Source organism: Musa acuminata, chromosome BXJ2-5 (assembly GCF_036884655.1).
Source record: "Musa acuminata AAA Group cultivar baxijiao chromosome BXJ2-5, Cavendish_Baxijiao_AAA, whole genome shotgun sequence".
NCBI classification, from domain to species: Eukaryota; Viridiplantae; Streptophyta; class Magnoliopsida; order Zingiberales; family Musaceae; genus Musa; species Musa acuminata.
Genome location: NC_088342.1, coordinates 8,835,761 through 8,853,024, shown reverse-complemented (window position 1 = coordinate 8,853,024; position 17,264 = coordinate 8,835,761). Strand labels below are relative to the sequence as shown.

General features: G+C 37.0%; 2 protein-coding genes across 7 annotated transcripts; both read left to right on the top strand.

The window, feature by feature from the left end:
• Positions 1-1,076: 1,076 nt before the first annotated feature.
• LOC103984428 (uncharacterized) lies at positions 1,077-7,006 on the top strand. Of its 2 annotated transcripts, none has more exons than XM_065108616.1 (5): positions 1,077-1,593; positions 1,783-1,861; positions 3,489-4,688; positions 5,983-6,152; positions 6,796-7,006. In XM_065108616.1, the coding sequence occupies exons 3-4, from the start codon at positions 3,492-3,494 to the stop codon at positions 6,136-6,138; spliced, it is 1,353 nt and encodes a 450-aa protein (XP_064964688.1). In that variant the 5' UTR covers positions 1,077-1,593; positions 1,783-1,861; positions 3,489-3,491; the 3' UTR covers positions 6,139-6,152; positions 6,796-7,006. The 2 variants fall into 2 exon arrangements, with proteins under 2 accessions (XP_064964688.1, XP_018681574.2); XM_018826029.2 differs by lacking the exon at positions 6,796-7,006 and adding an exon at positions 6,285-6,698 and having other exon boundaries at positions 1,078-1,593.
• A 1,490-nt stretch (positions 7,007-8,496) lies between these two features.
• Positions 8,497-16,933, top strand: LOC103984429 (protein PHOSPHATE STARVATION RESPONSE 2). 5 transcript variants are annotated; one of them, XM_065108614.1, is made up of 9 exons: positions 8,527-8,631; positions 10,282-10,383; positions 12,225-12,875; positions 13,318-13,519; positions 13,609-13,685; positions 13,778-13,817; positions 14,057-14,114; positions 14,891-14,960; positions 16,228-16,933. In XM_065108614.1, the coding sequence occupies exons 3-9, from the start codon at positions 12,261-12,263 to the stop codon at positions 16,567-16,569; spliced, it is 1,404 nt and encodes a 467-aa protein (XP_064964686.1). In that variant the 5' UTR covers positions 8,527-8,631; positions 10,282-10,383; positions 12,225-12,260; the 3' UTR covers positions 16,570-16,933. The 5 variants fall into 5 exon arrangements, with proteins under 5 accessions (XP_009400178.2, XP_064964686.1, XP_009400177.2 ...); XM_009401903.3 differs by lacking the exon at positions 10,282-10,383 and having other exon boundaries at positions 8,497-8,631; XM_009401902.3 differs by lacking the exons at positions 8,527-8,631; positions 10,282-10,383 and adding an exon at positions 8,638-8,781.
• The last annotated feature ends 331 nt before the right edge of the window (positions 16,934-17,264 follow it).

The following is a 17,264-nucleotide window of genomic DNA, read 5'->3' as shown; positions in this document are numbered from 1 at the left end:
TATCAGAAGCAAGCAGAGAAGTCCTACTTGAATCAAACCAAAAAGATGACTTACTTGATTCAACCGGAAAAATATAGTAGGAGAAAGTCAATCGAATGAAAACGTATTTGGCTGGTTCATCGGGAGAAGCAGTCAATCTAGGCTACAGGAACATCCTCTTCAACTTAAAAGAGTATCAAATTCCAATCTTAAGAGCTGAGTCATGGGATATTTTAGCCTCAAGCATGGAACTCTGTGCCTGAGCTTGCTGCAGAGCATGATAACTAGAGGAACAAGCATGCCCTGATTTCTACTTCCCATCCGATTAAGCAAACGAAAAGGTGGGTTATCATTCAATCAGTACGCAAAATCTAAACTCTGAAATAAATGTTGGCCAAATCATGATTATTGAGTTCATTATTTAATAGGATTCAGAGGCATTATTGGAAGACATCTCATAATGAGAAATTACTTCCATGTGGACGGTAAAGTCGAAAGCACTCATTTTGTTTCCATCACAAGCAACCATCATTCCCCGGAAAAGAGACGATGGGTTGTGAATGCCACCTTCACAACTGGTTAAGCATCACCGGAGATGATTATGCTTGCCTGCAACATGATTCACAGGATATCTTGAGGCATTCTGATTTAAGGATTACAACTGCTGAGAGCAAACAATGCACACAGTAGGATTGTCAACCCACAAGTTTGGACGATGATCCAAATGCTTTGTCTTTTTCGTTGAGCAGGTTTGTGTTGCTGTGATCCACATGGTGACAGACTCACATCACCACCCTGCAAGTGATCTGCCAACATGCACCTCAATTCCCGCTGCTCGCCGCCCACACACATTAAATTTCGTCACAGAGCAAATTGACTGCAGCAGAACAATCATAATCTGCTCATTATGATTGTTCTGACATCTCAATGCTGGTCATCCAACAGAGCCCCGTCTTGGGGTCGTGAATCGTGGTTGAGGTCTCTGACAGCTAAATAAGTACAAGGGAAACAAGCAACCAAACAGGGGATTGATGTGGGGACAAAGTGCTGGGCGGTGGACGCACCACACACCCGCGCACGGTCGGCACCCTCTCTCTCTCTGCTTTGAGTAGAGAAGCCGAGTAGACCGGGATCCACTACCTCTCTTTGTCTTTCATCTTTACCGAAGAGGAGGCGACGAAATGAAGCACAAAAGAAAGAACAAAATCGAACAAAGAGAGAGTAGATATGGTCAATGCGTTGTAATTTTCTCGTTTCTGTTAATCGAGGCGGTAAAGGAATCCGTCGTTTTTGTTATCGTATGACTAAAAATCCGCTTTTGGGATGTGTTCTAAAGGAAAGATCGGACTTTGAGGTCATGAATCACATGGGGGTGGGGAGCAGGTGGCATTCCCACAGCTGATGTCGACGTCTTGGATTTGGTTTTCTTGGGTTGCTTCCTTCTCTAGTTATTTAATTCTCACACGCTGCTGCTGTCATTAATGGCGAATTGGGAGGTTACAGTTGTTGCTGGTGATTTGCTGGACGTCTTCGTTTCCCTGTGAGGCACCTGCAGCTGTTCAATGCATAAACGGAAAAGAGAGGGAAAAAGCTCACACGGACTTGGGAAAGGAGGTGCCTTTTTCTCCTCTGCTACTCTCCTTAACCCTCCCTTTACATTTCATTTCTTATTACCCTTCTCTATAGGACGAGCAGTCACCTTTCTATGACGATCTTAATCTCTGTCGTCTTCGTTTTCTCTCTTTACTGATCAGTCACCCTCTTCTTGCTGATCCTCACCGTCTGTGTTCTGTTGGTGGTCAGATTTTGGCTTGCTAATAGAGAAGGATGGTCCCTTACTAGAAGCAGGATCAACCCAAGTTCGCCAATCTTTGTGTCCCAGGTGAGGAATTTGATGCCCTGCTCTTGCTTTTATCTTTAGTTCATATCCTTGTTGAAATCTTGTGAAGGGTATGGATGTTGGGAATCTGATATAGATAAGAAGGAACTTGACCAAAATTCTCCTTGGAAGAATAAAAGTGGAGACTCAACTTGTGATAAAGCTTTTGTAGGAAGAGAAGGAAATGCCATTCGTACTGTTTGCTAGATATTTTTTGGAACCTAATGACAGTCGTAGATATGGTGGAGATTTTTCTTGATCCTTCTTTCTTTTGGTGATTTAGGAGAATGGCTCGCTTGCATAGCTTATGGGTGCTAATGAAGGCCCTAAAGTTGGAATTTTATGTGTCATGAACAGGAAGGAAATTACGACCTGAAAATAATATATTTTGAAACCAAAGAATCAACTTAAATTCAGCAGTAGTTGTCATGAGGCAAGTGCTTTCTGCTCATGTTTTCCTCATCTATTTCTGCTGCATCTTGTCAATGGCTGGGATTTTTGTCTTTACATTTGTGTGTGTATGTGAGGGGGGGAGAGAGAGAGAGAGAGAGAGAGAGAGCTTTGGCAATTGCATGGCGTAGTGTCATTAGATTGTAACTCTTTGATCGACGCCATGACAATGGTGCTTATGTACCTTCTTTATTTGGCTTGATAGTGCAGCACAAGCCAAAGGGGTTAAATAATTCACTTTATTTGATGCTTGTGTGAGTGTCTTTGTGTGTGAGAACAGGAATATGTTATCTAGTGCCCTGCTTGTGGTAGCAAGGAAACTAGCTCTACTGAGAGCTAACTCAGTACCATAAAGATTGCACTGTGAACTAGTAATCAGTAGAAACATCCACAGAACTGTGTATGCATTCACATTGGCAGATTAGCTAGGTATAGTAGCAGAGGCAGGTTTTTGGAACCATGAAGTGAAAAATTTTAGCTCCAATATTGATGGTTTCATGAACTTCATGACGAGAAAAAAGAACAAGAATCTGAAGTTTATCCAAGTTGCACCTTCTGATAGTGTAATTTAGTGTGCTCTAGAAGTACAATGAAATAAATTGCACATGATGCTTATTCCTAGAATTGTACTTTCTTTTCTAATAGTGAAGCATGAAGTTTACCCAGTTGATTATTATGAAGGTTAGTGTCTTGTGTGCTGCTCCATCATGACAATGGCAAATATAAACTTGGAAGGGCAATAAACCACTGTGATATGAACATGCTGTATTTTCTAGTTTGGAGAAGACGGCATTAAATTTATTGGCTTATGCATCAAACAGCCAAAATTTAGTGGAAGATGCAGTTAGATCCAAAGAACATCTCCATTCAATAATCAGATCAACTTTCATGATTAGATCATCAGTACTGAGAAAAATCTTGCACAATATTTTGTTGACTCGGGAGAAGTTAGTTCTGGCTTTCATGCTATCTATTATGGAGATGGTTCTGTGTTAAACATCCCTGCTAACATGACTGCTACTTGTTGTCTTTAAAAGCTCAATGCATAGGAAAGCTGCACAAAGCATAAACCATACTGGGTGATTTCTTTTTCGAATATTCACCTGAGGTTCAGTTAGGAAAAATAATTGGAATTCCTTCAGCTAAAAGGATATCTAATTCTGTAGAAGGATTTTTGCAGAAAATGGGCCTTTTGGAAGTCTCATTGCCGATTGATCCAGTCAAGCAAGATGTTGGTACAGAAGAAAGTAGACTAAGATTAATCAGAACCAGAGAGACGCGGTCCTCAAATTTGGTACACTCTCCTAAGACTTATAGATCATTGTTACAAGGATCTGAAGCAAAATTCTCTCAAGAGTTGATCTTTTCTTGCTCAAGTACCAGATCAACTTCCTCTGACCTGTCTGCTTCACCGGCACATAGCTTTGTCACCTCAGCGCTTGTTTACTGTGTCTGGGAAAGTAGCATGCCTTATTTCTTATTTGTTGTAGATGATGATGGAGGTGACGTATATGTGGCTCATCCTCTGAAGATTAGTCCCTCTGTTGATAAGTCCCTGGATTACATTTATCTGTTCCATTCATGGAAAGCAAGCAGAACTGCATCAAACAAAAATGTTTCTAATGCTTCACATGTTGTTGGAAAGATGAAGGTATCGAGTTCTTTAATTGTGAATTCCAGAAGATCTAAATTCATGGAAATTGAGTTTGTTTTATTTGGTGCCAATGAAGAATATTCGAAAGAAAAGGAAAAGCCATTATCAAATGTCAAGAAAAGTAATGGGCAATCCAAAAAGGTGGTTGAGATGTTTAGGCCAAGTCATTCATCCATGCACAATCCTAAACTTAAGTTTGGCGAATCAGGTTCTCGGTTTGAGGACCTGTGGCAATTTTTTTCTAATGAGTTACAAACTATTTATGAATCAGATTGTGCAGATCAGCTCACAAATGGTTTCCCACCCAATCTTGAATTGGCGGCAATAGTTGTCGGAGATCACAGATATAATAGCTCAAAAGATGTAGCTTTTGGTGGTTGGGGCCTCAAATTCCTTGAGAAAGTTGAACTCAATGATGCTGATTTTTCTCAAGGGGTGCCATCATCTTCTTCCAAAAGTTGTAAAGAGAAATCCGAAAGTGATAGGAAGAAGACTGCCAGGAATGTGACTGTTTTAGTTCCGGATGGATTTCATGGAGGACCAGTTGCCGAATTTGGTGGTCCTTCTAATCTTATTGATAGATGGAAGACAAATGGACATTGTGACTGTGGGGGGTGGGATGCTGGGTGTCCTATAAAAATACTAAACAGTGAGTCTAACAGTTCAAAGATTTTGCCCCAGGCAGAGATGGGAGAGGATCACAAGTCATTTGAACTATTTATAGAGGTGCAGTGTACATTTTTATCCATGTGATTATTTCATTTCTTTTGGCCTACCTTTTGATATTTATTATCCATGTGATTATTTGCATTGATTACTGGAACTTGTAGGCATGCATGTTTCTTTTAATAAACATGATGTCCGGCAACTTATACTCTTTTAGGTGAGTTCTATAGTTGAATCTAGTCTGGATATTTCCCTCATTAGAGGTTTCCCGATATCTTAGTATTTGCAGATATGATTTGTTATTTTATTTGACAGAAATTTTATATCAGGTGCTCTATGTGATAGGTTTTCTTTTACTTCGAAGTATCTTTCATTTTGTAATCCATATTATTTTCTGATTGGTTTCTGATACATAACACCAGCGAGCTTTGGTTTCTTCTCCCGCAGTTCTCGGTCTCTCCTGTTCTTCTAATGGTGATTGTTAGACCAATTATTATCTACCTTTTCTGATTTCTCCTGCACTTGTTTATCTTGTCAATCTTGCTGGTGACAGTTCCTAAACCAACTGCTAAATAATTGTCAATTACATGCAGATCATTCTCTATTTCTGATAATCTTGTTTTCATTATGGTTTTTTGTAGTTCAAATCTCTGAAACTTGTCTTGTTCACACACATGCTTTTCATTTCTAATCTGGCTTGATTTTTACCAAATAAAGAGTTTCATATTCCAACAGGCTGGCGTATCAAAAACTAATAATATGCTACAGTTTTATGCTGTATATCGAATTAAACATCTCCGAATACCTATTTTATAGTATTTATTTATAATTGCTCCCAGTGATCTATGAAGATCATATCAGGTAGGTCATTAAACATGTCATAGGTGATCTATTTGTTAAACCATTGCAATCCGAACTCCTAATCCATATAAATGCACAAGCCTTTAAATGTTCAGGACAAGTTTTTGAGTGGGTTATACTTGACATTGCTAATTCTTTTCTGAACAATGCTGTCAGTATATTTGTATTTCGCATTTATTTATTTGGGTAGAAATGGAACTGGTGATGCCAAATCTGATTTGAATTACTCATACTAATCACATAAGAAAATACCACTTGATACTCTAAATCCCTGTTGCTCACTCCATTCTTCTTTTCTGTTTACTTAAGACATAGTGGGTGTCTGTATCGACGTGGCAATAGCTGTATTACCTATTGATTGATTTCTTTGGTTAACCATATATGAGACTGTGATCGGCACACTTCATGCCAAATAGCTGACAAGGCACTAGCTAGCTGTTTCTTTGTGCGATTTTTGATAAATGAAATGGTTAAATTTGCTTGCATTTTTCAGGGTCATAAGCATGGAGAACCTGCTTTCCAATTGTTGAATGTGAGCAAAGACACATACGTCGTTAATGTTCAGCCAACTCTATCGGCTCTTCAGTCTTTCTCCATAGGAGTTGCAGTCATCCATTCCCAGACACCAGATCTGTATCCAAATTTGTGATTTATGGAAGTTCTGTAAGACTTCTACCACTCTTTTTATCCTTCTTTCATCATGTAATAAGGTTTAATTCTATATAGTGATAAGATTATAGTATTTTTGTTTCACTTTGCGGTTTTCAAGTCAGTGGTGTCTAAATTTATATGTAGGAAAGAGTAGGAGATTTCTCCATCAACTCAAGCCCATCTTGCTTAAATTCCAAGTTGGCTTCAGCTCAGTAACTTTCTGAAGTCAATTGTAGCAGTTGAATTTGCATGGACTTGCTCTGTTATACAGAAAGGATTCAATCATTCTTATCAGCAAAAAGTAAATCTTGGAATAGAATCAGTCCTTGTGCTTGCATGTGCTGTTTAGTCATCTTTCTGTCACAGTTTCTGAATTTCTCTGATTCTTTGTTTTTCTTTTTTGTGTGCTTCTTTTGCGGTAAAATAAAATAGATCTGCTCATGTTTTTCATCTATGGATGACAGATGACTCAACACAACATATGAAAATTAATCAGGAATATGTGTGGTTCTAAATGTAAGAGCTTATATCTCAATATGATCTTAAATTTCTAATCAATGTCATTGTATCTAAAGACTTAAACCTGTAGATTACACATGATATATATATTTATACTTTTGACACAGTTTCTCTTTTTCTTTTCTGGGTTTTACAGGAAAGGATATGATCCTAATCTTATTGAAAAATGCAAAGTGATCACCCATTGGTCCCCAATCCATATCTGGCACAATTCTGGCACAACTGGACAACAAAAGGAATCCATCCCCCACACACACACCCCACATCATAGTTTTGTAGTGTTTGCTTGGTCTTCTCATGTCTCTGTAGCAAAAGTAATTGTGCCTCAATGGAAAGCTGTGCGCACATGTGGAATCCATCAAAGGAAGAACACTATGTGGAATCTCTAGAAAAAGGGTTGCATATTGTAAAGCATAAGCATAAGATCTGGTTGTGAAAATGACATGAATTCATAAACCCCTCTCAAGCAATCACTACAACTAAAAATTATACTAGGACTTGGAAAATTAAATATGGTTTATGGGTGAAGATCTTGATCTTTTGGATCTCCATTAAAGATAAAATATATAAATATATATTTATTTATTAAAAATAAAATATATTTTAATTTGACCCATGGATCGTCTAATTGAAAAATGAGTAGCGCATGTTACAAAGAGTCTAGGAAATATTTTATGACTCAAAATCTAAATATGATACCTCTTTCCTGTCTAAGTGTACATCATGATTCAGCTAAAGCAATACTTATGAAAGTGGGTTGTCTCTTTGGACTATGTGATATGTACTTTCAATGCTTCTAAATTTTGATTATCTGAATTAATCCAAAGGGAGAGGTATCAGGTCGTATCGAGCCAATTCGACATCGTCACATTGAAATCATCGTAATCTTCTCGAATAAAATTAAAATTTCTATCATTACCCATTTTGTAAAGCTCTTTTCGAGCCTATATGACCCTACACGATTAATAGTAAAGTTATGACATTGATTTTCGCCGCTCAAAGGAATAAAAGCAAGATAATATCGTAAAAAGAGATGTGACTCAAGAACATCCCAAAGGGTATCCCAACACAGTAAGAATGCTTAACTTCAAAGTTGTAATGAGATCGTGGTGGTATGATAATACCATCAATAGTGAGGAAGCCTATGAGAACTTGTATCAACACCATTGGTGGTGAAGTTACCGCAATGGTTCGTAAGGTGTATTTAAGTTGATGATGGCTTCATAGGACGATGATATACTACAGTAACTTTAGATAGACCGGTGGAATCGATGCTAATGTGGCTCAATCTCATGTGACATTAGGATCACATGTATTCTCTGAACCAAGTCAAAAGTGACTAATAAATCTAAAGCTATGGCCATAATTAAACCTATCACGTAAAAGAATATTATTCATTCACGAGCTGCGCACACTATCAGCTTTTTTTTTTTCCCTGAAGTATTAAATGTAAAAATTAAAAAAAAAATATTAATAAGGAAAAATTGCATATATATTTATATATAAAACCCTTCAAAGTCATTTTAACCCTATAAAACTCAAAAGGTTTGTGTACTTCTTGGGAAATATTAAAACATTTGTTGATGTTTTTCTTAAAAACCTCAATTAAATGTTGCTCACATGTTATGAGGTTATTGAAAATATTATTATCAGTGATTAATTGGGATTTTGTAATAAATATCAATAGAATGGTTATATATATAAAAGGATGGATGTATAATTTTTCTTCCCCATAAAATTACTGGAAAAGATAAAAAAAATAAGGGTTTTTTTTTTAATGTAAAGAAACATATTCTCCTATTCTTTTTTATCTTTAAATAACAATCGCTAATAAATCGGTCATTGTAGGCTGAGCTGAGCTGGATGTTTACGAACTTCCCCGAATCGTACCGTCTTCGTCTGCGTCTCCCGATCGACGACGACGACAGCCTCCTCCCCCGACCGCTGGAATTCGCGGAAGCGTCATATGCAGGTGAGGATCCCCAGAAGCCAATTCCAGGGTTCGCGTTTGATTCGGTTACGTTTGGCGTTTGTTCTTTCTCTACCCCTTTGGAGCCATTCGTTCGTGGTCCGGAGAACTTCTCCCACGTCGTGAGCGTTTTGGATAAGAATGCAAAGCAAGGTCAGCTAGGGTTCTGGATTTTTCGTTACTTGTTCCCACTTATCGGAATCGATCGAAGTTTAGGAGCTTTTTGGGGTTCTCCTCGGTATATTTATCGAACTTCCTCTTTGATCTCGACCTTATTACTTTTTTCCTGATCGATAAGATATGAGAATCTCATCTCGATATGTTTGGTTGTTCAAGTATGGGATAGTGCTCTGATGACTGTAAAGTTCTTCATGACTTTTTTTTTCTCTCCCTGGGTCGCGTGGAGTATGGCAGTCATCATGGATTTGCCGGTCTGTTTTCTTAGATCGAGTTGAAATTACTAGGATCGCAAGTACAACAACAATCTTGCTTCTGCTTTGGATTTGAAGTCGATCCCGAAGTAAGGATACAAGATGGCGTCTTGATGTGTGAATTTGGTCTATTAATTTTAGGGGCGTCGAGCAATCACGGCGTTGGTTTGGTATTGTGCCACTGATAGGGCCAGGGAGAGGGCTTATAATCTCTTTTCTTTTTTCCTAGTTATCATATATGATTGCAATCTTCATAAGTTTTCAGTCAAAGGCGCTTTTCTGGCATAAGGCTGCCATTACCTCCATTTCTACTGGTTTGGAAGGCATTGATCTTACATGTGTAGTGTAGTGTGATAATTATCATTATTGCTGAAACTCTTACATGTGTAGTGTGTCAAACCTGTGTTCTTGTAGGCCTTCTGTTTTCCTTTTTACCCATGCTCAATTGTTTTGTTTTGTCAGACATATCAAGCATACATCTTAATGTTGGAATATGTTGATGGTCTTGATCATCTCAAGTTACACTATCTAGATCTAGGATATTGGGTATTCAACAGTAGCAAACTGTAAGCTTGAGTTGTAAATCTAATGTTAATTGTTAATCGTTGTATATCTTAACTCTTTCTTTTCCTACCTTAGTTTGAAGTTTTTTGTTGTATTGTACAAAGTTTTAAACTCATCAAAGTTGCTAAAATAAGTAAACAAGCTGAAATAAATGTCTTTCTTTCATCAACTTCGAAAAATTTTGCTTAATTGTGGAAGGTTGCAAAATTGTCCAAAGCTTAAACTGCAGTAACCATACTCAGGCCCTTTTTGCTGTCAAAAGAAATAATGTTATCTGAGACCCTTAATACTTATATGGATTAAACTATAGTTTCTATCATGACATTTTGCATAAGACCATTGATGTCTTTAAATTACCAAGCATTTCACTAGACTGATACTCAATGCACATAGCTACTATCTGCATGTATCTACAACCATGTTTACATGCGACAGACTTACATCAATTCCACATTTTAGAAGGTTTACATGATGGTTTCTTCTGGAGATCTGAGTATTTACTAAGTCTTCTGTCCAAGTAAAACTGAGATAAAGCCAAATTTTATTTGTGAAAAGTGAATCTCTTTGGCCTCTGGTGGAACAAAAAGACTGATTTGTTTACTACTTGAAATAGTTCAGTTGTACATTTTCTCTTGTCATTCTAAAATCCTGACTACAGGAAAAAAGCACTGGCGAAGTACCTGGTAGTCTTTAACCATATCCACATTAGTACTATTCCTCAATGACATCAAATTAGTTGACACATTTGGATTGCTCAATGGTAAGAATTTTTTCTAAGTTATTAAATGCTTTAGGGGATAGCTAGCTGATTGTTTTTAGCAGATATTTTAGGTAATTATCTATTTCTCTTTAATTGTGGTAATGACTTAGATTATCTGTTCTCACTGAACATTTGAAAAGTTCTATTTCAATTATGAAATGATGATTTAGATTGTACAGTTCATCTTTCCCATTCTGCGTCAATTATGATAAATCTTTGAATGGTTAGCTTATGCACAATGTGATCATCTCCATGTCAGAGTTAAAACACTGGTACCAAACAAATAGAACCAAATAATGAATTGGAGCGGAGTTGAGAAAGTGGCCACTCGGTTTCAAGATAGTCTTACTCGTTATCGGGTTGAGGAAGTCCTAAATCTAAGTAAGCCTTGGAAAATAATTAGCACAATTTTGGAGTAACTTCCACAAAATTTCAGAATTAGTTCTGCTGTTATTGTGGGAATGTTTTCTGTCTGTTGTAGTTTACTTTATGCACTTGAATATCCTTTCCTTTGTGCACATCTGATGTCACTACATGAACTGAACTTTTTCCACTTAGATGTACAACATGCATAATTGTAAGGAACTGCTAAATCTAATTAGTTATAAGTAACACATAATTAATTTAATTAGCCATTTGCCAATGTTGATTCGTCCACACCGATGAAGCCTGCCCTGATCAAAATGCTCTTTAGCCTTAAAAAATGACCAATTATGTTATTGGAGCAGCATTAGCTGATTGTAGTGATGGTTTCTGACAAAAGAAAGGTGGAAGAGGGCAGGCCCTGAGGCAGTAATGATATTGCAGCACTGCTCCATCATCTTATGAGTTTGGATTGCTAAAACAGCGTCGTCAGAAGCTGAACTAATGCTTCAGCTAACTCTTCCAGCCCCTGAGCCTCATATAGAGCTTCCTTATCTTTAAATTAAATGATGTAGAATAAAAGACAGGACGTTTTGGATTCCAAGTGAAGGCTCCAATACTTCCAAAATTAAGATATCATTGTTATTGGCTTTTGTGAACATATGCCTTTTATTACTAAATGATGCCATTAGTTCACATGTAGGATGGAAGTATCTTAAACTGTAATATTATTTTGGGATCTTGAAAGATGCCATTTTCACTGTTTAGGGTGTTGTAATGTGTTTTTCCATACAGACTGGTACAGTTGATTATAAATATTCGATTTGATATATACCTCATCCTAGGCTAAGAGTTGTCACCCATAGGTCCGCCTTGACAATATGTGAATATTTAGCATCGCAAATTTTATTTTTCCCTTCTTAATGTGTTCCCACCCTTACCACCTAAGATTAGTGTCAGTTCAGTTGCTAAACTTATTTACTACATTTAGTTGTTCTTTTTTCCTTCTTTATACCTTATTTCTTTCCTGCACCACATTTTGATGGGCTAACTTGGCCTTTTCTTATTCTGGAACCTTACATTTGTTCACATAGAGCAATGCACTTCTGGATGAGTTGACTTGGTATTTCTCTTTGAAAGTTGTATATTACTCTTTCCTGACAGGAAGTCAAAGCTGCTCCAGTATTATGAATCCTTTTGGTCCTGTTATTTCTTTTTCTGGTGTTCCTTTATTTGTGATACAAGGTTGTGGTCTTAAGTGGCTTGTTGACTGTTAAATAAGGATATTGTTAACTTTTTTTAAGTGATGACTGTTTCATAGATTAAAAGCACTAATTTTCTCTATATTGTGCTGACATAATCTGGTTCACTTTGTTCTAGTCATCAATATGATATTTCTAGGGTTCAAGAGATGACTTCTTGCCACATGAATATTGTTTTAGAGTTTATTTAATTTATTTCTTAACATTCTTGTGTAGGTGAATGGTCTACGGACAATGTATGCATGAAAAGAAATGGAAGCACATTCGGCTCTACCAGCGAGGAAGGTAAATGTGGAGCAACTCTGTACTTCTGGAGGCTCTGGCGTTGTCTCATCATCTCTACCTGTTCTACCAACCACCGTGGAAGAGTTCCCTAAATTACCAGATTCCCAGAATATTTTAACGGGGAAACAAATAAGAAGTGATCAATTGACTTCCCATTACACTCCTTTTGTTGCTGACAGTGGAAATGTTCAACCCTTGTACCCATCACCTTCTGGATTTTCTTCAGATCTTGATATTTCTTCGATTCTTCCCCATGAGAGGCATACAAACAGTACTCTCCTTGTCAGTCAGTCACTGAATGAAGTCTGTTTGCCTTCAGCCTATTCTTCATATACAGGTGCTTTTCAAGTATCAACTAGTAACATCCCTAAAGATCCAACTGAAGTCACATGGTGTCCAGATTCAGATCAGGGCATTCTTAATTGTTCAGATGATGGCATCACTGGGAACAATCAAATCCAAAGCAACTCAATTGTGATGTCTGATGACCTTAATAAGCAAAATGAATGGTGGAGTGAGATAATGAATGAAGATTGGGAGGAGCTTCTAAATGACAAAACTGTTGCTGAATCTCAACCAAAGGTATTTGCATTATCTTTAGGTAAAGGAAAATTTTAGTTGTAGTTCAGAAACTACTGTTTACTCTCTCCCCCTTTGTGTTGTCCATTAGCATTGACATTTATTCTGTTCAATGTAGTAACTATTGGTTGTTGCTTGTTGCTTCTTTCTGACTGCAAGAATACAAGGTACTTGTATTCTTCTGGACACTGGATCATGAGACTTATATTGAAACAACTGTCATAAGTTCATAGTGTTAGAAATCATTATATCATGTAATCTATTATGCTATTTACTTTTGAACCGTGTAGCCCTTATGGCACTCCATATATATTACATAAGGATTAAATGATATAAGTGGATAATCATCTTCATTTGGTGCATGAATTTTCTCATATCCAACATAACAGTATAATTCACTTGTTCAAGATTGCAACTGGTTCATATGTTTTCTGATTTTCTATAGGTTGTCTACCCAGCTGCCCAGAATATGTCAGTGCACCAATTGCAAACCCATCAGTCTGTTCCATGTCATTCTGGAGAGATTAGTGCTGTCACTGGTCCGTTGTCTACTGCTACTGCTGCAGCAACCAAGCCACGCATGAGGTGGACCCCAGAGCTCCATGAATGTTTCGTAAATGCTGTCAACCAACTTGGTGGCAGTGAAAGTAGGTTCTCCTGTTGGTATTTTTTTATATCTGTTTCTGCTAGCTTGCTGAGTTTTCCTCTTCACTGTTAATTATTGTTACACCTTCAGAAGCAACACCTAAAGGAGTACTGAAACTCATGAAAGTGGAAGGCTTGACAATATACCATGTGAAAAGTCATCTACAGGTTGGGACTTTGTTCACCTTCTGGGTATTCATTCACTTCTATGACATTTCCTCGTACAATTATAAAATAGTCCTTTTTTCACTTTGTTTCAGAAATACAGAACAGCTCGCTATAGGCCAGACTTATCGGAAGGTTAGTCAAAGCTGTTCATGACTTTTGAGCAAAAATGGATTTACATTGTTTTATTCTTTGAAGATAATTCAATTCGCTTCTTCATTGTCTGATGACGCAAATGCTCATGGAAAAGTCTTTTCCTTAGTTTGTGATCTGGATACTGTTGAAAACAAAATGTATTATCTGTTAGTATATGCTAGGTATCATAGTGTAGACTGTGTTTTATTTTTAAAATACGTGTTTTCTTGATGCATCAGGGATGTCAGAAAAGAAGATTACTCAGAGTCAGGAAATACCTTCCCTAGATCTGAAGACGTGAGTTGATAAATGCCTAATAAAAGATTTTTATAAATATATGTTGTCATCTTGTAGATATTTAAGAATCTCTTTCGGTATTGAATACTTCTTCAAGTGGGGAAAGAATCAAATAATTTGTTTAAAATATGTATATGGTTGTCTTTCATGCAAGACTTAGAAATATGTTTGCTAAATCTATGTTGTTGAAATGTATTTATTTTCTTCTCACCAACATTTCTGATGTTTCACTGATAGTGGTTAAGCAATTGCAAAGCCAAAAAAAAAAATTATATTGACTTGTATATGTTATCCATCATGACAAATGATTCATTATTTGATGCTCAAATGAGTCTTAGGCATGATTAAGGTATCAGTTGGAATTGGATTGGAATGTGGAACTGGTATTTAGTTGTTTGATCAGCCATCTTGTCTTGATCATATAGCTTGATACTACTTGGTGTACCTTTCCTTTATTATTATTTTTCCAGTGATATTGGATAGTACATGTTGGTATACTGATTGATGTCTCAGTATTGTACCGATCGACTGGTTTTCAAATCGGGATTGGGTTAATTTTTAAAACCATGGCATTAGGTATATAATAGTTTTTTGTGCTGAATTAAAATTTATTTCTCGATCACACTTTCATATACCAAATTAAATTTTAGTTAACTCTCTTGTGGTTTTTAGCAGCTAAATTGGATTTGTGCATCCTATCTACCTTGCATTACTAGTCAATTGGCTGTATGTCCCTTTGGTTGACTTATTGATCTTGCATTCCATGTTGATAACAGAGGTATTGATCTCACTGAAGCACTGCGACTTCAGATGGAAGTTCAGAAACAGCTTCATGAACAACTCGAGGTACGTTTTGTTGATGATTTACAAGCATGATTTAGCTTGCTCTCACTTTGCTGTATCTGTAAGATGATTTCTGAACCTTTGATCTATTGACCTGCAAATGAACTCCAGGGTTGTCTATGACTTAACATATTTTTCTTGTATCTTCCATATCATTTAAATTGCAAAGAACAGGTTGGCATCATGCTTTTAGGGCTCTAAGGGTTACCAAAGCCCTGCATTACACGAGTCTGACCATGTAGCTTGTATGTATACAAAATGTTGTTCTCCTCCCTTTCATCATTTTTTTGGGTCTTTTGTTTTGGCATTCTGAAACATTTGGTTTGTGCTACACCGGCCGGCCAAAACCTGGTACAAGAATGAACCATAACAACACACCAGACCAAAACCTGGTCAAGTTTCATATTTTCAATTATACCAGTCCTTACCTGCCAGAATTCATCAACCCAATTGGTAACCAGTATGCAAACCTGACAATTTTGCCTGATACATTTAACGACTCCTTTTCTAATTTCTTTCATTCTTGAACTCACAACACTTCTTAATCTCACTCTCAAACATTAATCTCCAGTCACATGACAATGCTAACCTAGACCAGGAAGAAGCACAACATCGTTTTGGTGGTAGTAACCACCTACTTATAAGGCATGACTTGTATAATGATTAAATCATTACATTTACAAGTTTTGACTTAAATATTTTTTTATGTATGATCAATATATGATCTTCATGTAATTTAGAAGCATATACGCTTGCATTTTCTGGTATATGATTCATAGTAATTCTTTAGAACATATTCTGATTCATTATCGAGGCAATGGAACATAAAGGCCAGGATTTAATTAGGGTTTAGGAGTTCAAAACTAGTATCATCTGCTACCTTTTCGCACCAACACATGCGATAGTACAGTACCTATGCCATATCAGTCTGACTGATGACTGATTCAACTAAAAACTATATTGCATATTGGTTTTTCTTAATTTATTATATAGATTTTCCACCTCCAAGTTGTTCCTGGGAACCAAATTTGAAACTCAAATTTTCTGCATCATGTTGTTTACATTCTTTCCTGCACTATTAATGCACAATGAGAACTTTTGGCTGATAACCACCCTTTCTTATGACATGCTATTTGTGTTGATTCTGAAACATTGGCTTTTCATGGTCATTGCTTACGGACATGTGAGAGAGGCAATTTACTTTGAGTGGTTCGAGGCTCTCTTGTTTAGTTCCAGTAACAGCTTATTTGTCTGTCATTACCTTCCACAGATTCAGAGAAATCTGCAGCTGAGAATTGAGGAGCAAGGGAAGTACCTGCAGATGATGTTTGATAAGCAATGCAAGACGACCATGGACAAGCTCCATGCTCCATCCACCGTGGAAGAACCATCAAACATCTCTTCTGAGCTGACACAATCTACTGCCAAGATTGAGTTCCCAGATGCAGGAAGCAACCCTATTGATTCAAACAAGACAGAGATCACTGAGCAAATAGGTAACAAGCGGAAGATGCCTGATGTTGAACCTTCCAATCACAAGGATGTGGATGCTGTTACCGATTCCCCTTCATCAGCGGCAAAATGTGCGAGAGTCGATGATGAGGAGGCATGAACTCCAATATCAGCCTAGATCCACTCTGATGAACTATGCAGTTAGCTGGTGATATCAACATCATCAGTGTGATGAAAGAATTTCCACTGCAAGTGCAAGGTTTTCAGCAGACACAAGGAGGAGGTCCTATGGTAGCATTTTCTGGATGATACTTCTTCCCTTTCTATGTGGATAAATAATTAATCTAGGGTGCAGAAGTTCGACTTCATCATACATTATGATGCCGGAAGTTTTGGGAAACCCAAATCGTAATGTTAGAAATCTGTACTAGTGAGAATGTTAGTCCATTCTGTAAGATGTATTTCCTTTTACTAGCGTAGTAAGTTCTTTATGGACCCGCAAAATTAATAACGAGTGCTTGATATGTGTGTGTGTGCTTATTCTTGCTAGGATAATTCAAAAATATTAATTATTTTGTATTATTTTAAACTTATAGTGCCCCTCTTTCTAACATAAACTCGGTCAAACTATTTACAGCAACTCTTTATTATTGCTAAAGATATTACATTTTGTTAGGTTTTCGATGGAAGAGTGAAAGCTTAAAAGTATTATTGAAATAACTGATAAATGATTAACTACTGATTAATGAAGATTTAATTGTTGTGAATTGCCGGTCTATCATCCAAGTCGAAAACCTTTGTGCCGCTAATAATTGTTTCTCTTTTTCTTTTTTCCTTTCCCCACGTTGAACTGAC